This window comes from Saccopteryx bilineata, chromosome 3 (genome assembly GCF_036850765.1).
Source record: "Saccopteryx bilineata isolate mSacBil1 chromosome 3, mSacBil1_pri_phased_curated, whole genome shotgun sequence".
NCBI lineage: Eukaryota > Metazoa > Chordata > Mammalia > Chiroptera > Emballonuridae > Saccopteryx > Saccopteryx bilineata.
The window spans coordinates 262238198-262263236 of record NC_089492.1 but is presented as its reverse complement, the minus strand read 5'-3'; the positions used below and the strand labels follow the sequence as shown (position 1 = coordinate 262263236).

Genomic DNA, 25039 nt, shown 5'->3' with positions numbered 1-25039 from the left:
TTCCCCTCCCACAGCCGAGGCTCCATTGGAGCAAAGTTGGCCCAGGCGCTGAGGACAGCTCCATGGCCTCCGCCTCAGGCGCTAGAATGGCTCCAGCCTCAATGAACAATGCCCCAGATGGGCAGAACATCGCCCCTGGTGGGCATGCCAGGTGGATCCCGGTCGGGTGCATGCAAGAGTCTGACTGCCTCCTCACTTCTAACTCTGGAAAAATAAAAAAAAATAAAAATTATAGAAGAATATTTACAAAGCCCCTCCCCACTCTAAAATCACATAAGTACTCAATTACATAATATCCCATTTGTTTTAAAGTTTCAAAAATATATATATTTAGCCTGGCCTGTAGTGGTGCAACAGATAGAGCATCGACCTGGGACACTGAGGTCCCAGGTTCAAAACCTCAAGGTCACTGGCTTGAGTATAGGCTTACCAGCTTAAATGTTGGCTCATAGACACAATCACATGGTTGCTGGCTTGAGCCCAAAGATCACTGGCTTGAAGCCCAAGGTCGCTGGCTTGGCTGCAGCTCCCTTATCAAGGCACATATGAGAAACAATCAAGGAACAACTACAGTGATGCAACTATGAGTTGATGCTTCTCATCTCTCCCCTTTTTGTCTGTCTGTCTGTCTCTCTCTATAAAAACAAAAAAAGAGTCAACCTGGGATTCTGAGGTCACTAATTCAAAACCCAGGGCTTACTAGGGTCAAGGCGCATACAACAAGCAACCAATGAACTCAAGTGAATCAACTATGAGTTGTTACTTATGAACTGTGTCAGGAATAATTACTAGTCCTGTATTTTATTCTTTTTTTTTTGTATTTTCTTCACTTTAAAAAAAAAATTTCATTGACTTGAGAGAAAGGAAGGGGGTGAGGGGGAGAAGTAGAGAGGGGGAAAGGGGAAGAGGGGGAGACAGAAGCATCAACTTGCCATTCCACTTAGTTGTTCCATTTAGTTATGTACTCATTGGTTGCTTCTCCTATGTGCTCTGACCAGGGATCAATTCTGCAATCTCAGCACACCAGGATGATGCTTATCCACTGTACCACCCAGCCAGGAATTCACTGTTTTTTATTTTGAAAAATATGAAATCATTAACAAACGTGCATGTCATCCTTGCACAGGGGCCATACTAATCTCTGTACAGTTGCAATTTTAGTATATGTGCTACTAAAGTGAGCACTCTCCATTGTTTTTATTTTTTTAGTTTTTTTTAAGAACTTTTTAATTATTTTTATTTATTTATTCATTTTAGAGGAGAGAGAGATTGAGAGAGAGACAGAGACAGAGACAGAAGGGGGGGAGGAGCAGGAAGCTTCAACTCCCATATGTGCCTTGACCAGGCAAGCCCAGGGTTTTGAACTGGCAACCTCAGTATTCCAGGTCAACGCTTTTTTTTTTTTTTTTTTTTTAATTATAGAGAGGGGGAGAGAGAGAGAGAGAGAAGGGGGGAGGAGCAGAAAGCATCAACTCCCATATGTGCCTTGACCAGGCAAGCCCAGGGTTTTGAACCAGCAACCTCAGCGTTTCCAGGTTGATGCTTTATCCACTGCGCCACCACAGGTCAGGCCAGGTCAACGCTTTATCTACTGCGCCACAACAGGTCAGGCTCTTCATTGTTTTTAAATGCTCCTTTTTTTTTTTTTTTTTTTTTTTAACAGGGACAGAGAGAGAGTCTGAGAGAGGGATAGACAGGAACAGGCAGACAGGAATGGAGAGAGATGAGAAGCATCAATCATCAGTTTTTCGTTGCGACACCTTACTTGTTCATTGATTGCTTTCTCATATGTGCCTTGATCGTGGGCCTTTAGCAGACCAAGTAACCCCTTGCTCAAGTGAGAGACCTTGGGTCCAAGCTGGTGAGCTTTTGCTTAAACCAGATGAGCCCGCACTCAAGCTGGCGACCTCGGGGTCTCGAACCTGGGTTCTCTGCATCCCAGTCCAATGCTCTATCCACTGCACCACCGCCTGGTCAGGCTGAATGCTATCTTAATAAACTAAATATATACATCCATTTAAATTTATACTTGGATTTTCTATTCTGTGCTCTAAGTTTGACTAGTATATATCATAATTTCCATGCTATTATAAAATATTATGAATTTTCAATGTCTTAATACCTGGCAGTTCAGCTATTAAAGGTAGTCTGGACATTAAGATATCAGGGCAGTCCTCCTTCTATTATTCTTTTTTCAGCCTTAAAAGTCCTTAGGTTGGAGGACCCAACGCACTCTCCTGGGAGCACATCTGCACCTTACCGCCCCCAGGTGCGTTACCTTTCCACTTCCCTCTCCTAAGCTCCAAGGACTCCTTCTTCTGACTCTGTAACTTGTTTTCTAAAGTCCATTTCTTCTACCTTTGCGACCTTCTAAATAAACTCTTATAGTTTGGGAAAAAAAAGTTTTCTGGTGTAAACCAGAACAATTACTGTATTTCCCAGTCCATACCCCACTCTATCCCAATAATCCCTTTGAAATTCTAACAGAAACTCCATTATATTTATAAATTACTTGAAGGTGGAAAACTGAAGCTTAGTGAGGCAAATACTTAATAAAACTCATATGGTCAAAAGAGGTGGCACTAAGGCTAGAACAGATTTTCTGGTTCCTAATCAATCTCCTCATCATTAAAACAGTGCTTCTCAAATTTTAATGTGCATATAAATAACATGGGGCCCTTGTTAAATGCAGATTCGGATTCAGTAGGTATGAAGTGAGGCAAATTCAGCACTTCTAACAAGCTCCCAAGGGATGCTGATTTTGAATTCTGAGGACAAGACTTTAGAGTAGCCAGGACACTATATCTTTCAATCCATATACTGCTGATGGGATGGATACTACTATCTATTGGTAGTTAGGTCTTGTGTGCCCCTGCTTAGAAGAAACTGTTACTAGAAAGAAAACTTCTTTCTTGGTTTGGGCTGCCTTGCCATCCACCAAGTGTAGTTGCTGTCTTTCCAAAGGATATCAGAGCAGTTGCCTTGTTCCTGAACTCCACCACTGTGTAATTTGTCACAAGAGGATCCACAAAGCTGATCATGTGGTGCTGACACATTCTCTGCTCTTCGGTAGAAACCTTGTTGGTGATGATGTCTAAGCCTTCATAAACCTAGAGGAAAAAAATTAACATGAGAAAGTCATCGGCCTCCATTAAATGTACACCTGATGGGTAGAAATGGGGATCTGTTCCTCCCTCTCACTAAACATTTGACTGACCCAAAACACCAGAGCACAACAAGATCCACAAAACACAGGACAAAGGAAGCAAAAGAATATAGAATATAGAATTTTGGTTTCTTATCAAATACAGGTTTTCTCTCCATCCCCAAGTAGAGCATTCCTATAAAACTTTCCATATAAGATAAAATGAGGTAAAGCAAAGAAGCTATTATCATTAATTTATATGAGGAAATTTTTATCTTTCCCAGACCCCAAATTCAATGCATACAATACAATGTCTTTATTTTGTTCACCATGATGGAAACGCTTAATTACATCCAATTTTACACTAAGCATAACACCTTTACAAGCTCTGTTAGGCTTTGCTGATACCTTAGGACTGTGGTCCCCAACCTTTTTTGGGCCACAGGCCGGTTTAATGTCAGAAAATATTTTCACCGACTGGCCTTTAGGGTGGGATGGATAAATGTATCATGTAAGCGAGACAAGCGTCAAGAGTGAGTCTTAGACGGATGTAACAGAGGGAATCTGGTCATTTTTAAAAAATAAAACACTGTTCAGACTTAAATATAAATAAAACGAAAATAATGTAAGTTATTTATTCTTTCTCTGCGGACCGGACTGGCACCAAATGGCCCGCGGACCGGTAGTGGTCCGCAGCCCGGGGGTTGGGGACCACTGCCTTAGGGCATATCTTGCTAATGGATGCACAAAGCAAATCGAGATAAAGCACAGATGCTCACAGACACGGCTCAAAGCTATGATGGCTTGATGCTGAGATGGAGGGTGTAGTTCCCAGGGAAGGAGCTTGGCACTGCCTTTGTAACAACTTGCAGCAAAACAAATGCTGAATGCTATTTTTGCTTTTCCTCTTTTTTCATAAAAGCAAAAATTCTCTTTTGATTTCTTTCAGTTCACAAAAACAGTACAGGTTTCCCTGACTATCTGAAAAGGAGAACATTTCAATGAAACTTTAATAGGCCCTGGCCAGCTGGCTCAGTGGATAGAGCACTGGCCCAGCATGTGGACATCCCAAACCAGGTGAGGGCACACACGAGAAGCAACCAAATGTTTATCTTTCCCTCTCCCTCCTCTTTGTTTCTCTCTTCCCCTCCTGTAGCCAGTGGCTTGACTGGTTCCAGTGTGGCCCAGGCGCAAAGGACAGGGGTTGCTAGGTGGATCCAGGTCAAAGGGAGTCTCTCTCACTTTCTGCCCTCCTCTCACTTAAAAAAAAAGAAAGAAAAAAAGGAAACTTTTATAAAACGAAATGGTGTAAGGCAAAGAAGCAATTACCATCAATTAAAAAACCTCTTAATTAATTAATTTAAAATCCTCTTCAGATTTCTTCTGGTTAGTGAAAACATATTAATGTAATAGATCTTACACAGCAGTCAAGTAGCTTTAACATGAACTTTTTTTTTTTTTTTTTGTATTTTTCTGAAGCTGGAAACGGGGAGAGATAGTCAGACAGACTCCCGCATGCGCCCGACAGGGATCCACCCGGCATGCCAGGGGCGACGCTCTGCCCACCAGGGGGCGATGCTCTGCCCCTCCGGGGCGTCGCTCTGCCGCGACCAGAGCCACTTTAGCACCTGGGGCAGAGGCCAAGGAGCCATCCCCAGCGCCCGGGCCATCTTTGCTCCAATGGAGCCTCGGCTGCGGGAGGGGAAGAGAGAGACAGAGAGGAAGGAGGGGGTGGGGGGTGGAGAAGCAAATGGGCGCTTCTCCCATGTGCCCTGGCCGGGAATCGAACCCGGGTCCCCCGCACGCCAGGCCGACGCTCTACCGCTGAGCCAACCGGCCAGGGCCTAACATGAACTTTTGAAAAGTGGAAATACCTGTATAGTGGCTACTAGTTCAGACTTAAAGATTAAAAGGGTATGTAAATCAGTGCCCAAATGAGAATTAATTGTACAAGATTAACCAGAGGTTCTTTAGCCTGAAATTTAAGCATTTAAAAATGGACAGACTGTTTTATTTATTCTATTTATCACAAGTCTCCAGAAAGGTAACATTTTGCATTGCTCATGGTTCTACTTCAAATGCTTACATATCTTGGGATTTATGTGGCTCTGAAAGGTTTTTAGAATTTGTATTAGACTGGCCCCATTTGTGGAGAAGTGGCTTATCTACAAGAATATATATAAAATACACAAAGTCAACTATAAACAAATAAAACACACATACTTTGAAGTCAGACCCCTAATACTGCTGTACCCTGGTGGAAACATTGTGATGTGTCCAAATTACTGAGGGGGTCAGCCCACACAATCTAAATCGGGGTCCCCAATCTTTTTACACAGGGGGCCAGTTCACTGTCCCTCAGGCCGTTGGAGGGCCGGACTAGAAAAAAAACTATGAACAAATCTCTATGCACACTGCACATATCTTATTTTAAAGTAAAAACAAAACGGGAACAAATACAATATTTAAAATAAAGAACAAGTAAATTTAAATCAACAAACTGACCAGTATTTCAATGGGAACTATGCTCCTCTCACTGACCACCAATGAGAGAGGTATCCCTTCCGGAAGTGCAGCGGGGGCCAGATAAATGGCCTCAGGGGGCCGCAGTTTGGGGACCCCTGGTCTAAATACTCAAAGGCAATATCCTATCTGTAAGCTTGATCTGCCAATTCATCTAAAAAGTTCAAGTGTATTTTCGCTAAATGCAAGGTCGCAGATGGAGAACAGATCTGAAAATACTAGTTTGAAAGTAGGGATGGATACTTTGAGATTAAATGTTCTCTCTGTAATCACTGATTCTACGGGGAGTGTTGAATGAACAAGTAATAAGTTCCATAGAGCCCACAAAGACGTTAAAAGCATTTTTAACTCACATTTCCCCTTATTTATATGGGTGTCAAATAAGTACAGTACAGTATGATGGTTAGGAGGAAGGACATTGACACCAGGCTGCCTCAGACCAATTCCTAACCCTGCCACTTACTAGTCACTTGTACTTGGAGTAGTCAGTTACTAATCTCATCAGTAAAATGATGATGATAATACCTATCTTACAGGGTTCTTGTGCAGATTAAATTAGTTAATACATGTTAAAAGGACTTCGTTTTCCCTTGGCACACTGTAAATGCTACATAAGAATCATTATATAACTACTTTACAATCACTACCACTTAATACAATCAAAACATAAGAAATAACTTTAGTGTCACTATTTATCATTCTAAAGCCTGTGTTCTTAGATGCTGAAGTTATTTGGCCAACAAGGATATAAGCCATCTTCAAGTAAAAGAAAACTGTTTATTAGTAAAACAGTACACACAAAAAAATACAGATCAGCCTGACCAGGTGGTGGCGCAGTGGATGGAGCGTCGAACTGGGATGCGGAAGGACCCAGGTTCGAGACCCCGAGGTCGCCAGCTTGAGCACGGGCTCATCTGGCTTGAGTAAAGAGCTCACCAGCTTGGACCCAAGGTCGCTGGCTCCAGCAAGGTGTTACTCGGTCTGCTGAAGGCCCACGGTCAAGGCACATATGAGAAAGCAATCAATGAACAACTAAGAAGTCACAACACGCAATGAGAAACTGATGATTGATGCTCCTCATCTCTCTCCGTTCCTGTCTGTCTGTCCCTGTCTATCTCTGCCTCTGTAAAAAAAAAAAAAAAAAAAAAAAAATACAGATCATACGGAAAGAACCAGTTCTGCCTTTAACTCATTTAATCTGCACCTGTCAAAAGACTTGCATTCTTACACCTGAATACTGATGGAATCTTATATCATAGTGTTCTTTTCTGTGCATCTTGACCAAGACTTCCTTCTGATATTTTCAAGTGGCCATAAGGTATACTGGTACACTGGGGTCTTCTGTGCAAATTAAAACAACCAAAGGCGGGAAAGGAGTTACAACTGTGTGCTTCTCTGCCCCTTTTCCCATGCTTTTGGCTGTAGCTTTAAGTTCCAATGTCCCAATATTAAAGAATTTATATAGCAACAACTCGATTTTGCCAGATTTCTTAACTCTATAATTAGAATCTCATTTTCTAATACTGAGATTAATGTTAAGGAAATGAATAGTTGCAAATGTACAATAACCAGCCCCGAAGTCCCAAAATGCCAAAATGTAAACATCTCAGAGACCAGCACATTCTATCAGATATGTAGATACATTTTTGTCCTGTGTCCTGACTTCAGGTGTATCTTCAAGAGCTCCTTAAAATGGTAATTTTATTTACTTAATTCCTTTTAGAGAGGAGAGAGAGAGAGAGAAGTGAGGGAGGAGCAGGAAGCATCAACTCCCATTTGTACCTTGACCAGGCAAGCCCAGGGTTTCGAACTGGCAACCTCAGCGTTTCAGGTCAATGTTTTATCTACTTCACCATCACAGGTCAGGCAAAATGGCAATTAAAAAAACCCGCATAAACATAAATCAAACAGGAGGTAACCCCAGATCTAGGCTCACCTTATCTACTAAAGGAAGTGGTTTATTGGACTGTTTATGGTATCTACAAATGCCAACAAATATCAGAAAGGAAAAGAGAATGGTTTAAAGAAGGCAGAGTTCTTGCTCATAAAGTTAAACTAAAAACTGTAACTCATATAAAAGTACTACATCATGGTTACCAATGAAAACTGCCATCTCTGAGTGATTTGTTAACCTTTTGTTTCCTACACCATCAGATTAAAAGAAACTAGGCATAGGCCCTGGCCAGTTGGCTCAGTGCTAGAGCGTTGGCCTGGCATGCAGGAGTCCCGGGTTCGATTCCCGGCCAGGGCACACAGGAGAAGCGCCCATCGGCTTCTCTACCCTTCCCCCCCCTCCTTCCCGTTTGTCTCTCTCTTCCCCTCCCACAGCCAAGGCTCCATTGGAGCAAAGTTGGCCCAGGCGCTGAGGATGGCTCTGTGGCCTCTGCCTCAGGTGCTAGAGTGGCTCTGGTCGCAACAGAGCGACGCCCCAGATAGGCAGAGCATCGCCCCCTGGTGGGCATGCTGGATGGATCCCGGTCAGGCACATGTGGAAGTCTGTCTGACTGCCTTCCCGTTTCCAACTTCAGAAAAATACAAAAAAAACCCATAAAAGAAACTAGGCATAAAGATATGGGTTACACTAACCACAAACTTTTTTTTTTTTTTTCATTTTAGACAGGAGAGAGAGAAGAGGAAGGAGCAGGAAGCATCAAGTCCCATATGTGGGACTTGATCAGGGAAACCCAGGGTTTCAAACCGGTGAATTCAGTATTCCAGGTTGACACTTTAACCACTGCGCCACCACAGGTCAGGCACTAACTACAAATCTGATAGTAAAAAATTATTGTTAATTTTAAGGTAAATATGGTTTTAGGTAAATATGGTCCTATGTGTTTTTTTTAAGAGTCCTGCCCTGGCTAGGTGCCTAGGCGGACAGAGTGCTGTCCTAGAGTGCTGAGGTCGCAGATTCAATCCCTGGTCAGGGAACACAGGAGAAGCAACCAATGAATATACAACTAAATGGAATAAATTAATGGAACAAGCTGATGCTTCTCTCTCTCTCAAATCAATGGAAAATTTAAAAAATAAAAGTTACCTGAGATATATAATATATTGAACTACATATCAATGAAAGAATATCTTTTTTTTAAAGAAATTAGAGCTGATTCAAAATTATATTTATAATGATGTTGCTTCACTCTTTTCCATTGTAATCTGACTTTTGATAATCACTGATGTGCTGTTATAGTTGTGCTTACAAATGACTGTGCAACTTGCAATCATAGCTATATATTTTTAAATTTTACCCATGAATTAAAAAATATTTTTAATTATTCATTTTAGTGGGGGGGGGAGAAAGAGAAAGACAGAAAGAGATAGAGAGAGAGAGATAGAGAGAGAGAGAGGAGGGGGGAAGAGCAAGAAGCATCAACTCCCATATGTGTCTTGTGAACTGGTGACCTCGACACTATCCACTGCGCCACCACAGGTCAGGATCTCCATGAATAATTTTTTTTATAAGATTTTTATTTATTCATTCTAGAGTGAGGAGAGAGAGAGAGAGAGAAGGGGAGGAGAAGCAGGAAGTGTCAACTCCCGTATGTGCCTTGACAAGGCAAGCCCAGGGTTTTGAACCAGTAACCTCAGCATTTCAGGTCAACACTTATCCACTGCGCCACCACAGGTCAGGCCCCATGAATAATTTTTTTTTTTTTTACAGAGACAGAGTCAGAGTGAGGGAAAGACAGGGACAGACAGACAGAAAAAGAGAGATGAGAAGCATCAATCATTAGTTTTTTGTTGCGCATTGCGACACCTTAGTTGTTCATTGATTGCTTTCTCATATGTGCCTTAACCGTAGGCCTCAGCAGACTGAGTAACCCTTTGCTTGAGCCAGCGACCTTGGGTCCAAGCTGGTGAATTTTTTTGTTCAAACCAGATGAGCCCACGCTCAAGCTGGTGACCTCGGGGGTCTCGAACCTGGGTGCTCCGCATCCCAGTCCAACGCTCTATCCACTGTGCCACCGCCTGGTCAGCCTGAATAAATTTTTAACCAGCAAGAGGGCATGAGTAGATGAAGGGAATATGTAAACCACATCTATATCTGCATGGCATGAGAGCAAGAACAATGCTGAGAAGCTATCTGTTAATAATGACACAAGTAAAATTTGCAGTAACATTATTCATAATATTAACATAAAAATATTATTTTATTTTGTTTTTAACAATAGGAAAAAAAAAGAAAGAAAGTATAATGCCTGACTGGTGGTAGTGCAGTAGATAGAGCGTCCACCTGGAACGCTGAGGACTCAGGTTCAAAGTCCTGACTGAGGTCACCAGTTTGAGTGTGGGCTCCTCAGCTTGAGGACAAGGTCAACAGCTTGAGTGCAGGATCATGGAAATGATCCCAAGGTTGCACTCGCTTGAACAAGGGGTCACTGGTTTGGCTTGAGCCTTTCAGGCAAGGCATGTATGAGAAGTAATCAATGAACAACTAAAGTAATGCAACTACTTGCAATAGTTGTTGCTTCTCACCCTCCCTCCCTCCCTCCCTCCTTCCTTCCTTCCTCTCACCCTCCCCCCCCCCTTCTCTCTCAACATCTATTTTTAAAAAGTATATGATGGTCCTGGCTGGTTAACTCAGCAGTAGAGTGTCGGCCCGGCGTGTGGAAGTCCGGGTTTGATTCCCGGCCAGGGCACACAGGAGAAGCGCCCATCTGCTTCTCCATCCTTCCCCCTCTCTTTCCTCTCTGTCTCTCTCTTCCTCTCCTTCAGCCAAGACTCCATGGGAGCAAAGTTGGCCCAGGTGCTGAGGAAGGTTCCATGGCCTCCACCTCAGGCACTAGAATGGCTCCGGTGGCAACGGAGCAATGCCCCAGATGGGCTGAGCATCACCCCCTCATGAGCATGCTGGGTGGATCCTGGTTGGGTGCTTGCGGGAGTCTGTCTGACTGCCTCCCTGCTTTTAACTTCAGAAAAATAAATAATAATAATAATAATAATAATAATAATAAAATAACAACATGCCTGGTCCGTGGTGGTGCAGTGGATAGACTGTAGACCTGGAATGGTGAGGTCTCTCGTTTGAAATCCTGAGCTTGCCTGGTTGAGGCACATACGACAAGCAAGCAATGAAAAGTGAAGCACTATGAGTTGATACTTCTCGTTCTACCCCGCCTCTCTCTCTCTCTTTCTCTGTAAAATTAATAAATAAAACCATTAAAAAAAGTTCATGAGGATGTAGAGAAATTGAAACACCTGTGTAACTGTTGGTGGAGATGTAAAATGATATAGTTATAAAAAACAATATTGTGTTTCCCTCAAAATAAAAAACAACAACACAGAATTACTATATGATCCAGCAATTCCACTTCTGGGTAGTAACTACCCGAAAGAACTGGAAGCAGGGAGTCAAACAGATATTTATACACCCATGTTTACAGCAGCATTATTTACAATAGCCAGAAGGTGGAAGCCACCAAGTACCTATCACGGATGAATAAATAAACAAAATATGTTATATACAGTGTGTCCGTAAAGTCATGGTACACTTTTGACCAGTCACAGGAAAGCAACAAAAGATGATAAAAGGAAAACTCTCCCAGCTTCATACCTATTCAGTGCAGTTCAATGTGGGCTCACGCACAGATTTTTTAGGGCTCCTTAGGTAGCTATCCCGTATAGCCTCTACAGACTCGTCACTGACTGATGGCCTACCCGAACGGGGTTTCTCCACCAAACTGCCAGTTTCCTTCAACTGCTTATCCCACCTAGTAATGTTATTCTTATGTGGTGGCGCTTCGTTATAAATGCACCGATATTCATGTTGCACTTTGGTCACGGATTCGAATTTAGCGAGCCACAGAACACAATGAACTTTCCTCTGTACCGTCCACATCTCGACTGGCATGGCCGTGGGCTGCCCCGCTGTATACACAGTGTTATGTCATCATCTGCGCATGCGCACATGCTGCCACATCATCCTACAGAAACTGGGAGGGTTTTCCTTTTATTTGGTGTAGATTTCACATTTCTATCATCTTTTGTTGCTTTCCTGTGACCGGTCAAAAGTGCACCATGACTTTACAGACACACTGTATATACAATGGAATTATTTTTCAGCCTTAAAAGGGAATGAAATTCTAAGATACACTATAACATAGATGAACCTTGAAAACATTATGTTAAGTGAAGCCAATCACAAAAGAACAAGTATTGTATGATTACACTGATATGACGTTATCTAGAGGAGTCAAATTCAGAGACAAAGCAGAAGAGTGGTTGCCAGTGATTGGAGCAGAGGAAGGGGAATTTAGTGTATAACAAATACAGAATTTCAGTTTGGGAAGGTGAAAAAAGTTTGGGAAGATGAAAAAGACATGAGGGTGATGATAGCTGCAGGACAGTGCTCTCTCTCTCTCTCTCTCTCTCTCATAATGCCAGGCCTGGATATTTAAGAGCCTAGAACATTCCCATTATCAGTGAGAAGCAATATAATATTGTGAAATAGTTAACAGTAGGGACTCAGGGCCCAGGTTACCTGGATTTAAGTCCTGGCTCTACCACCCATTGGCTATGTACACTGACAAGTTATTTAATCTCTGTGCCTCAGATTTCTTATTTATAAAATGAGGATAATCTTAAATCTAACCTCAAAGTTAATTGTGGGAATAAATAACTAATACATGCAAAGCATATGGAATAAGGCCTGCCCTATAAGAAGCAGTCAATAAATGTTAGCTAGCAAGCATCATCATGTTCACTTCAGACACCTGAAACCTGATGTTATGTCCAAAACTGAATTCCTTATATTCCCAGCCATATTTGAGTGAACCACCTAGAACATCAATCCAAATACCTTGAAGTGATCCTAGTATCTCTGTCTATCCCCACCCCATTTCCAATCTGTCTCAACTTCTATCCATACTAGTTTCCAAAATGATTTCAAAGCTCATCACCATTACATTCCCCACTGCCATTACATCAACTGAAAGCTTCACGATTTCTCAACTACACTATTCCATCAGCTTCCTCATTGATCTTACTTTTAGAGTATAAGCCCTCTAATTCATGTCCACACTGCAGCCAGTGTTCTTTCTGAAATGAAAACCTGATTTCATCCAGCCCCACACACTTCAGCATTATGTCCCAACGACAGCCTATCTTGAGACTCCCCAATGCTCCCTATCTGTGCTTGTCCTCTGTGCTCCTACAGTAGCCTGCATTACCTGTATCACAGAATCTATTGTATATATCTCTAAATCTCCCACATAGGCTACAAGTTCTGAAGGAAGAAACTGTGTATTTTACCTCTAGTCCCAGCACCTAGCACAATGTCTGGTATATAGAATATACTCAGTGAATACTGGGTATCTGGGGTACAGACTGCTATATCCTATGCTAAGAGTTTCATACCCTGTGAAGTTATATCGCCCTCACTTTATCAATGAGGAAACAAATTTAGAAACAGTAGGTAACCTGCCCAAAGTCACACAGCTAGTTAGTGACAGAGACAAATTTTGAATCCATGTTTTCTGACTTCAGAGTCAGTGTTCTTACACTATGTTGCTAATCTCTGTTCTGTTCAAATCAGCTTTGTGACTTTGAGAAGTCAACTTTCTCTCCTGAAAACTCAATGTCCTCACATCTAACATCCCTTTCTAATTCTAACAGTCTGAGACTCAGAAAAATGGTTTTGGTATAGCAGGGTGAAAGAAAAATGTATTTGTTCAAAGGCTGCTGGCACTCACCAGAAACCTTTCTGATGGAAGGAATATGAATTTGATTACTAAACTGAAGAGGAGGGAAAAGGTCAGTCCCTTGGCTAATTTTTCTTTTTTGACAAAAGGATGAGTTTTTAAAAAATTTACACTTTACTAGGTTAGAAAGAATGAATTAGCTGCAGAAACATGATGGCAAGCAATGACTTTTAGCTTTGGCAACAATTCAACGGCAGCCATGCTGAATAAATCAGACAGTGAAGATGCTCTGTGAGTGGGATAGCCTGGGCCTGACTTGCTTGCTCAGTCTGGTGAGAGGAGTGGTTTGGAATTTCTAGTGCAGATCATAGCTTTTATTCCTCCTGTGCCTATCTCTCTTTAAGGTAAAAGGGACTACAATCATAACATAAGACCATACTTCCGCCTGACCTGTGGTGGCACAGTGGATAAAGTGTCAACTTCAAATGCTGAGGTTGTCAGTTCGAAACCCTGGGCTTGCCTGGTTAAGGCACATATGGGAGTTGATGCTTCCTGCTCCTCCCTCCTTCTCTCTCTGTCTCTCTTCTCTAAAAAAATGAATAAATAAAAAAAATAATTTAAAAAAGAGACCAGCCTGACCAGGCGGTGGCGCAGTGGATAGTGTCGGTCTTTGATGCAGAGGACCCAGGTTCGAGACCCTGAGGACGCCAGCTTGAGCGCGGGCTCATCTGGTTTGAGCAAAAGCCTACCAGCTTGAACCCAAGGTCGCTGGGTCCAACAAGGGGTTACTCGGTCTGCTGAAGGCCTGCAGTCAAGGCACATATGAGAAAGCAATCAATGAACAACTAAGGTGTTGCAACACACAATGAAAAACTAATGATTGATGCTTCTCATCTATCTCTGTTCCTGTCTGTCTGTCCCCGTCTATCCCTCTCTCTGATCACTCTCTGTCTCTGTGAAAAATACATAAATAAATAGAAAATTAAAAAAAAAAAAGAGACCTGCCTGACCAGGCGGTGGCACAGTGGATAGAGTGTTGGACTGAGATGTGGAGGACCCAGGTTCGAGACCCCAAGGTCACCAGTTTGAGCGCAGGCTCATCTGGTTTGAGCAAAGCTCACCAGCTTGGACCCAAGGTTGCTGGCTTAAGCAAGGGGTTACTCGGTCTGCTGTAGCCCCACGGTCAAGGCACATATGAGAAAGCAATCAATGAACAACAAAGGTGTCGCAACGAAAAACTGATGATTCTCATCTCTCTCCGTTCCTGTCTGTCTGTCCCTCTATCTGACTCTCTCTCTGACTCTGTAAAAGAAGAAGAAAAAAAAAAGACCATACTTTTCAAATTGAGATGTACATACATAATACATAATATGCATATGATGCATTCTTCCTGAGCATCAATTCTATTAACTGGTAAAAGGAATTGACAACATTTTGTTTGGAGGTTCTAGCAGGGGATTGCTGCTACTCATACACCCTTGACCGAAGAAAGGTCCTCTCCTCTAGCGGGGAAGGTCGTCCTCTTCGACCGAGCGTGTAGCTTCGGAAGGGACGCACATGGAGCGGTGAGGGAGGAAGGGGACACCCGCCTAGCCAGCCAGATCAGCCGCATCAACCCTAGTAACCAATGGGGTGACAGATGTTGTAGCCAGATCGCCCTCACATCCAATTTACAATATTTTTACATCTAAATTAATATGGACAGATTAGGGCAGAGAATGCAAAACTGGCATATACTTTTAAGTTAAAAAATAAAAAACTTTGCAATGCAGAACTCTGCAGCAGGGCTGCTTAGCAGTCCATCTGCAATGCGGGGATATAAGGAAATTCAGAAATCATCCATCCAGTCCAATCACCTGAAATTTTATACTTGAGAACACTGAGGCTCAGAGAGCACCCCTGCCCATATACTGGCTGGAAGTAGAGACAGGACTCAAGTCCAGAAGCTCTGTCTATAACACAAACTGTTTCTGCTGCTTCTTATCAGAATTTTTATCCCCATTTGACTCTGGTCTGTTTGCTTGCTCCAAGTTCTGAATTTCAACTAAGATGAAACTAAATTCCAAAACCCGAGAATACAGTTACCATACACTGAACCCCTTCAAAGTTCCCAAGAATAAGTGACAGGAGGCAAACAAAACCTCACTGACATAGGCAATAGTATGGCAGTTACCAGAGGGAAAAGTCTAGGGTTTGTTTTTTATTTTTTTTATTCATTTTTAGAGGGGGGGGGCTGGAAGTAACAACTCCCATATGTGCCTTGACCAGACAAGTGCAGGGTTTTGAACCAGCGACCTCAGCGTTCCAGGTCAACGCTTTATCCACTGCGCCACCACAGGTCAGGCAAGGTTAGGGTTGGTAAAGGGGGTCAAATATACAGTGATGGAAGATCTGACTTTTGAGTGGTAGGCACACAATGTAATATACAGATGATATATCACAAACTGTACACTTTGAAACCTTTGTAATTTTATTAATCAAGGTCACCCCAATAAATTTAATTTTAGCCTGACCAGGCAGTGGCGCAGTAGATAGAGAGTTGGACTGTGTTGTGAAGGACCCAGGTTCGAAGTCACCAGCCTTGAACGTGGGCTCATCTGGTTTGAGCAAGGTTCACCGGCTTGAGCCCAAGGTCGCTGGCTCGAGCAAGGGGTCACTCGGTCTGCTGTAGCCCCACGGTCAAGGCACATATGAGAAATCAATCAACGAACAACTAAGGAACTGCAACGAAGAATTGATGTTTCTCATCTCTCTCCCTTCCTGTCTGTCTGTCCCTATCTGTCCCTCTCTCTGACTCTCTCTCTCTGCCACAAAAAAACACCCAAAAACAATAAATTTAATTTTAAAAGAGTAATAGAAAGATGAAAATTTATACAGACAATAACATGTGACTATAATACTAAGACTGACACAAAGGATTTTTGTTGTTGTTGTTTTGTTTTATTTTAAGAGAAAGGCAGGGAAAGAGAGACAGAAAGACAGGAACATAGAGCAGTTCCTGTGTGTCCTGACCAGGGGTTGAACCGGCAACCTTGATGCTCCAACAAACCAAGCTATCTGGCCAGGACTTAATTTTCTTTATTTAGTGATTGATTTTTAGAAAGACAGAGGAAGGGAGGGCGGAGGGGAAAGGAAAGCATTCATTTGTTATTCCACTTAGTTGTGCATTCATTGGTTGCTTCCCTTGCGTGCCCTGACCAGGATTGAAACACAACGTTGTCGTTTCTAACCAACTAAGCTAAACCATCCAGGGCACAAAAGGGACCTTGTGAAAAAATAAAATTAATAATAAAGTTTCCAGGCCCTGACCAATTAGTTAGTTCAGTTGGTTAGATCATCATCCCAAAACAAGGTTGCAGGTTCAACCCCTGGTCAGGGCACACATGGGAAGTGACCAATGAGTACACAACTAAGTGGAGCAACAAATAAATGTCTCTCTCTCTCCCTACCCCCCTCCCTCAAATCAATATAGACAGAATGTCTGGGTTTAAATTCGGACTCTACTACCCGGCTATATAGCCTTTATTTGGCAGGTTATTTAAGTATCTAATTTTTCTTTGCCTAAAGTTTTCTCATCTGAAAATGAAAGTAATAATAGAACCTATGCTCTTCACTGGGTTATTCTGAGAATTAGGCTTAATAAAGAGTGGGACAAAAGTAGGTTTATAGTTGTAAGTATACAAAACACAGTTTATTCTGTATTCTTGCACTGTTATTTATTAATTATGGTACAAACAACTGTAAACCTACTTTTGTTCCACCCTTTATATGTAAAATGTTTGGAATAGTGCCAGGCAGATGGTAAGCACTACATAAGTGCTTGGTATTATCTATATTTAACTGGTGGAGGTTAAACAAGATTTTCCTTGGCCCTTTATGGTGAGACCCCTGCCTAGGGTTTATAAGAGAAGCACAAAATACCAGAGCTAAAAGGAGCTTTAGACACAGAGACACTGTATGGGCCACAAAGCCTAAATTATTTACTACCTGGACTTTAACAGAAAATGTCTGCTGATCTCTACCTAATCCAATTAGTCTCCACTCCCTAATATATCTGAAGAGGGAACTAAAGCCCAGAGAAAGGCAGTAACCTATCCAAAGTTACATATGCAGTGACTTAGTGGCAAAGCGGAGACTAAAACCCAGCAAGAATAAAGATTAACTATAAATTAGCAGAGAATAGTGGTACTTGAAGAGTTAAGCAAGTCATCTAATTCTAATCAATAGCTATGTACTGAATACTATAAGCCTAGGCATCAGTATCTTTTAATGTTCTCCAGGTGACTCCCATGTGCAGCTGGGGGTGAGAACCACTGTTACAATTATTGTGCTATGCTACAAGATGTAAACTAATCCTTCCGCAAAAAAAAAGAGCAAGGAAACTGACTGGGTAGCTGAGCAAAGGCATCCAGATCTACTTAAACCTGGACAATGCAGAATCCCCTATGACACCTGCAATTTCCTGCACGTATGTATGTGTAAGGAACTCCACCAGAGGGGCAACAGTATTGTGCAGTAAAAATAAAGAAGCCCTGGGTATCTCTTCTTTTACACTAGAGAATCAACACCATTTTTTATTTACATCTGTAAGTTCCAACAGTTAAATGGATTAAAACTTCAAACAAGACCTCTTTTTTATTTCTTTCTTTTTAGAGAGAGAGGAAGGGGGAGAAAGACACATTGATCTGTTTTTGTATGTGCCTTGACAAGGGATCAAATTCCACAATCTTTGCATATCTGGATGTCCCTCTAACTCCAGGGTAAGAACTCTTTCTAAAAGGATGTTAGAATAGCCAGGCCTGTGGTGGCTCAGTGAATAGATCATTGACCTGGAATGCTGATGTCGCAGGTTCGAAACTCCAGGCTTGTCCAGTCAAGGCACATGCGAGAGGCAACTGCTACGAGTTGATACTTCCAGCTCTTATACTCCTTTTTCTCTCTTTCCCCTCTCTCTAAGATCAATAAATAAAATCTTTAAAATAATGTTAAAATTAATTTGTACTCCTAAAAAGTGTACAAAAGTATGCTAAATTTAAAACTTTTAGGCCCTGGTCAGGTAGCACAGTGGATAAAGCCACCACCTGGAACACCAGAGATCATGGGTTTGACCCCTGGTCAGGGCATGTAGTAGAAGTAATCAGTAAGTACACAAGTAAATGGAACAACTAAATGTAACAATGAGTTGATGCTCCTCTCCCTTCCCCTATCTCTCAAAAGAAAAATTAATAAATAAAAAACTTTTACATAGCAAAAGAAAAAAATCATAAAACTCAAGGCAAATGACCAACTGGAAAAATACTCCCAATACATGAGACTGTACAAAGGGTTAAAACTTGAAACACAAAGCCTGACCTGTGTGCAGTGGATAAAGTGGAGACCTGGAATGCGGAGGTTGTGGGTTCGAAACCCTAGGCTTGCCGGGTCAAGGAACTTACAGAAGCAACAAGTTGATGCTTCTCATTCCTTCCCCCACTCCTGCCTCTCTCTCTCTCCCCCCCTCTACAATTAATAAAATCTTTTTAAAAAACTTGAAATACACAAAAAGCTCTTACAAATAAATAAAACCATTATACAGAAGTAGACAACATATCAAGTATGAACAGGCAATTCAAAACAGAAAATTCAAAACACAAAGGGTCAGTGAGTGTATTCTCAAAAAACAACCTAAGAAATGAAACCCATTTCTTCTTTACCAGACTGACAACAATGAAAAAGAAAGGTAATACACAAATTGAAAGGGTGAGGGGAAAGAGACATATCACTGATACAAACCTTCTTAAAAGCAGTCTGGCAATATGTATCAAAATGTAATGTGTGTTCAATTCAATAACACAGATAACCAACCCAATTTAAAAATAAACAAAGGGGCCCTGGCCCTGTTGGTGGAAGTCCTAGGTTCCATTATCAACCAGAGCACACAGGAGGTTCTCCCCTCTCTCTATCTCCTATCTCTCTCTCTTTCTTCCCCTCCTGTGATGGCACCATCAGACTCCGGGAGCTAAGACAGCTCCACGGCTTTGCCTCTGGCATAAAATAAAATAGCTTGCCTGACCAGGCGGTGGCGCAGTGGATAGAGCATTGGACTGGGATGTGGAGGACCCAGGTTCAAGACCCCGAGGTCACCAGCTTGAATGTGGACTCATCTGGTTTGAGCAAAGCTCACCAGCTTGGACCCAAGGTCTCTGGCTTGAGCAAAGGGTTACTCGGTCTGCTGTAGCCCCATGGTCAAGGCACAGATGAACTAAGGTGTCACAACGAAAAACTGATGATTGATGCTTCTCATCTCTCTCCATTCCTGTCTGTCTGTCCCTCTCTATCCCTGTCTCTGACGCTCTCTCTGTCTCTGTAAATAAATAAATAAGTAAAAACATTTCAAAAAAAGAAAAGAAACAAAATAAAATAAAATAGCTCACTGGCTTCAACAGAGCAGCAGCACAGACAGGCAGAACATCGCCAGGTAGGGGGCTTGCAGGGTGGATCCCGGTCAGGCACATGCAGGAGTCTGTCTCTGCCTCCCCGCCTCTTACTTAATTTAAATAAATAAATAAATAATAAAAATGAGCAAAGGACCTAAAGAAAATATACAAATGGCCAACAAATACATAAAAAGATGCCCAACATCATTAGTCATTAGAGAAATGTAAATCAAAATCACAATGAGACACCACTTTCACACTCACCAGGATGACAATAATTAAAAAATAAAAAATAAATAAAAAGAACAGAAAATAAGCCCTGGCTGGAAGCTCAGTTGGTTAGAGCATCGTCCCAAAGCACTGAGGTTGCCAATTCAATCCCTAGTCAGGACAAATACAGGAATAGATCAATGTTCCTCTCTCCCTCCACCCCCCACCCCTGCCTTCCTCTCTTGCTAAAATTAATAAAGTTTTTAAAAAAGAAAAGGAAAATAAGTGCTGGAGAAGATGGTATCCTCATATACTGTTGGTGGGGGGTGTAAAACAGTGTAGCCACTGTGTTAAAAAGAATTTGGCAGTTTCTCAGAAAGTTAAACACAGAATTACCATTATCACCCAGCAATTCCACTCCTTGGCATATGCCCAAAATAACTAAAAAACAAATGCATGTACACACATGTTCATAGCAGCACTATTCATAACAGCCTAAAAGTGCTAATAACCATCAGGTGGACAAATTGTAATCTATACTACAATGGAATATTATTCAACCATAAAAAAGAACATGTACCTAGAACATTGGCCTGGCATGTGAATGTCCCAGGTTCGATTCCAGGTCAGGGCACACAGGAGAAGCACCCATCTGCTTCTCTACCCCTCCTCCTCTCATTTTTCTCTCTCTTCCTCTCCTGCAGCCATGGCTCGTTTGGAGCGAATTGGCCCCGGGCACTGAGGATGGCTCTATGGCCTCCACTTCAGGCACTAAGAAGAGCTTGGTTGCTGAATAATGGAGCAATGCCCCAGACGGGCATAGCATCACCTCCTAGTGGGCTTGCCAGGTGGATCCCAGTCAGGGCACGTGGGAGTCTGTCTCTGCCTCCCCTCCGCTCACTGAATTGAAAAAAATAAACAAAAAAACCCCAATGTGCCAGAAATGCTACAACTGATATAAATTAAAAAGCCCAACATAAAAGGTTGTATATTATATGATCCCATTTATATGAAATGTCCAGAATGGGTGCAATCTATAAAAACAGAAAGCAGACTGGCAGTTGTCATGGGCTGAGGGGAAGGGAAAATATGGAGAAACTGTTTAGTAGGTATGGGATTTTCTTTTGGGGTAATGGAAATGTTCTGGAACTAGATAAGAGATCTGAGGTATTGGTATACAACATTGTGAATGCACTAAATGCCACTGAATTGTTCACTTTAAAATGGTTATGTGGAGGGTGCTAGGTAGATGGTCACCTTTAAATTCAACCCTTTCATGACTCTGGACCACACATAGCTAAAACCGTAAAAACCACTTCAATGTCCCTTCATGTGTGTGCCTGAAGATCATGTCACCCCTACTATCCAAGGAGCTGCAGCAGAAGTACAACATCTGCTCCGTGCCCATTCACAAGGACAAGGTACAGGTGGCCCGAGGTACTACAAAGGTCAGTAAAACAGCAAGGTAGTATGGGTGTACAGAAAAAATGTCATCTATAATGAACGGGAGTAGCTTGAGAAGGCTAATGGCACAATTGTTCAAGTGGGCATTCACCTGAGCAAGGTAGTTATAACCAGGCTAAAACTGGACAAGAATCAAGAAAAAATTTTTTTCAATTTTTAAAATTTATTGCTTTGACTGCCCTGGCCAGATAGATTGCTTAGTTGATAAGAGTGTCAGTTGAGCACAAAAGGTTGCCAGTTCAATCCCTGATCAGGGCACATACAGGAACAGATTGATATTCCTTTCTCTCTCTCTCTCAAATCAATAACCTTTTAAAAATTAAAATTTATTGGTTCAATAGAGAGAAACATTGATTTGTTGTTGCACTTATTTATGCATTCATTGGTTGATTCCTATATGCGCTGACGGTGTGGAATCCACAACCTTGGTGTACTTAAATGATGCTGTAACCAACCGAGCTACCTGGCCAGGGTCCAGAAAAAAAATTCTTGAACACAAAGCAAAATCCTGACAAACTGGAAAATAGAAAAGCAAATATAAGGAAGAACTAAATGAGAAAATGCAGGAATAAATAAAATGTTGTGGAACCATGGTTTGATAGATTTTTAGCCTGGTATATATTCCTCTAAAACCTTTCAAAATGTCTCTGAAATATTTCCTTCCTGTGTTGTTACTGATATGTGGCTTTGAAAATCCACTGTTGCTTTTTTGATTCATTTTATGAATAAAAATTGAAAATATTTCTTAATTCTAATAAATAAATAAATAAAATTTAAAAAATAGCTAGTTATGTGAATTTCACCTCAATAAGAAAAAATAAGTATAGCCTCTAATAAAGGTCTTAGAAGGTTGGAAAAATAAAATAAAATAATGTGTACATCCTGTCATCCATCAACCCTATTCTAGAAATTTACTCTGAAGAGAATCATCCAAGTACAAAAAGATATATATACAAAGATGTTCACATTAGCATCATTTATTATAGAAGAAAAACTGAACCTTCTAAATGACCTTCAGTAGAAATCTGGTTAAGTGAATTATGATACACTCGTGGAATTCTATACAAAAGTTAAAAATAATGTAGACAGAACCCTGGCTGGATAGCTCAGTTGGTTACAGCACCCTCCCAATACACAGAGGTTGCCAGTTTGATCCCCATTCAGGGCACATACAAAAACAGATTGATGTTTTCTGTTTCTCTCTTCCTATCTCTCTCTAAAATCAATAAAAATTTTTCTTTTCTTTTCTTTTTTTTTTTTTGTATTTTTCTGAAGCTGGAAACGGGGAGAGACAGTCAGACAGACTCCCGCATGCGCCCGACCGGGATTCACTCGGCACGCCGCCACGGGCAACGCTCTGCCCACCAGGGGGCGATGCTTTGCCCCTCTGGGGCGTCGCTCTGCCGCGACCAGAGCCACTCTAGCGCTTGGGGCAGAAAAGGAGCCACCCCAGCGCCCGGGCCATCTTTACTCCAATGGAGCCTCGGCTGCGGGAGGGGAAGAGAGAGACAGAGAGGAAGGAGGGGGGGGGTGGAGAAGTAAATGGAAGCTTCTCCTATGTGCCCTGGCCGGGAATTGAACCCGGGTCCCCCGCGCGTCAGGCCGACGCTCTACCGCTAAGCCAGCCGGCCAGGGCCTAAAATCAATAAATTAATGATAATAATATAGACAGAGAGCTTATGCTATTCAATTTCAAGACTTATATAAAGCTATGGTAATCAAGACAATGTGATATTGGCAAAAGAACATATAGATCAATGGGGAAAAAAGAAAATAGTCCCCACACAAATACAATCAATTAGTTTTTGACAAAGATGCAAAAGTAATTAATTCAATAGAAAAAGGGTAGCCTTTCAAAAAACAGTGTGGGTACAACTAGATGTCAATATACATCCACACTTTATGCAAAAATTCACTCAAAACAGATAGATTAGCCTGACCAGGCGGTGGTGCAGTGGACAGAGCGTCAGACTGGGGTGTGAAGGACTCAGGATCGAGACCCTGAGGTCGCCAGCTTGAGCGCGGGCTCATCTGGTTTGAGTAGGGCTCACCAGCTTGAGCCCATGATCGCTGGCTCAGGCAAGGGATCACTCAGTCTGCTGTAACACCCCCTCCCCTGTCAAGGCACATATGAGAAATCAATCAATGAACAACTAAGGAGCTGCAATGAAGAATTGATGTTTCTTATATCTCTCTGTTCCTGTCTATCTGTCCCTATCTGTCCCTCTCTGACTCTCTCTGTCTCTGCCACAAAAGCAAACAAAAAAACAGATAGATCACAGACCTAAACATAGAACTCAAAGCTACAAAATTTTTTTAAAAAACACAACTGGCCCTGGCCAGTGGCTCAGTGGATAGAGCATCAGCTCAGCGTATCCATGTCATCGGTTCAATTCTTGGTCAGGGTACCCAGGAAAAGCAACCATCTGCTTCTCTTCCTCTCCCCCTTCTCTCCTTCCTGCCCTCCCATAGCCAGTGGCTCAACTGGTGGTTCAAGCGTGGTCCCTGGGGCTGAGGATAGCTGGGTTGGTCCGAGTATATCAGCCTCAGGTGCTAAAAATAGCATTTGCCCCAGACAAGGTTGCCAAGTGGATCCTGGTCTGGGTGCATGTGGGAGTCTGCTTCACTACCTCCCCTCCTTTCACATAAAAAAAAAAAAAGTAGGTTTTTCAAATTTCACTTCAGAGGTTTAGGTGCAACTTTCCTTCAGTCATCCTGAATCCAGGTTTACCCAACACCAGCAGCCTCCACAGTGCCGCTGAAGGCCGACCCCAAGGAGATCAAAGTCGTATACCTGAACAGCACCGGTGGGGAAGTTGTGCCATGTCTGCCCTATCTCCCCAGATCGGGTCCCCTGGGTTTCTCTCCAAAAAAAAATAGGTAATGACATTGCCAAAGCAACCAGTATTGGAAGGACCAGAGTATTATGGTGAAACTGACCATTTAGACAGGCCCGGATTGAGGTAGTGCCTTCCACCTCCGCCTCGATCATCAAAGCCCTCAAAGAACTGCCACAAGACAGAAAAAAAAGCAGAAAAAAATTTGCACAGTGGAAATATCACTTTTGATGGGACTGTCAACACTGCCCAACAGATGCCACACCAATCTTTAGCCAGAGAACTCTCTGAAACCATTAGAGATCCTATGGGTTGCAATGGTGATGGGTGCCACCTGCATGAAATCACAGATGACAACAGTGGTGCAGTGGAATGCCCAGCTAGTTAAAAACTACAAAGAAAAATATTCAATTAAAGATCATTTGACAACCAAAAAAAGGAAAAAAACCTGCATGACTTCAGATTTGGCAAAAAAAAAAAAAAAAAAAAAAAAAGTCATGAAAGACAAAGACTGAGAAACTGTTACAGATTGGAGGAGACTAAGGAAGACATGATGCCTACAAACAGTATGGTATCCTAGATTGGATTCTAAAACAGAAAAGACATTAAGTAGAAAACTGAAATCCAAAATAAAGTCTGAAATCTAAATAAAGTTGACAGTTAACAGTATTGTACCTATGTCAATTTCTTAGTTTTGATAAATGTGCCATTATGACATAAGAAGTTAATTTTAGGAGAAGGTGGTTGAAAGGCATACAAGAACTCTGGACTCGTTGAAAACTTTTTTTTTACAGAGACAGAGAG

General features: G+C 42.0%; 1 protein-coding gene, 1 non-coding gene and 2 pseudogenes across 3 annotated transcripts in view; 2 read left to right on the top strand and 2 right to left on the bottom strand.

Annotated features, from left to right (window-relative positions):
* TRIT1 (tRNA isopentenyltransferase 1) overlaps positions 1-25039 on the bottom strand; it is a 62573-nt gene that overhangs the window by 22099 nt on the left and 15435 nt on the right. For both annotated transcript variants that reach the window (XM_066269539.1, XM_066269540.1), the window contains exon 2: positions 2970-3110. In XM_066269539.1, coding sequence (XP_066125636.1) covers positions 2970-3110 — 141 coding nt within the window. The remainder of the gene's footprint in view (positions 1-2969; positions 3111-25039) is intronic.
* LOC136332709 (U6 spliceosomal RNA) lies at positions 1082-1185 on the bottom strand. Its single transcript, XR_010730870.1, has one exon. It is a non-coding gene; the product is annotated as a U6 spliceosomal RNA (small nuclear RNA).
* LOC136328754 (ribosomal protein uL24-like pseudogene) lies at positions 21184-21970 on the top strand (annotated as a pseudogene).
* On the top strand, positions 24007-24623 carry LOC136328752 (large ribosomal subunit protein uL11-like; annotated as a pseudogene).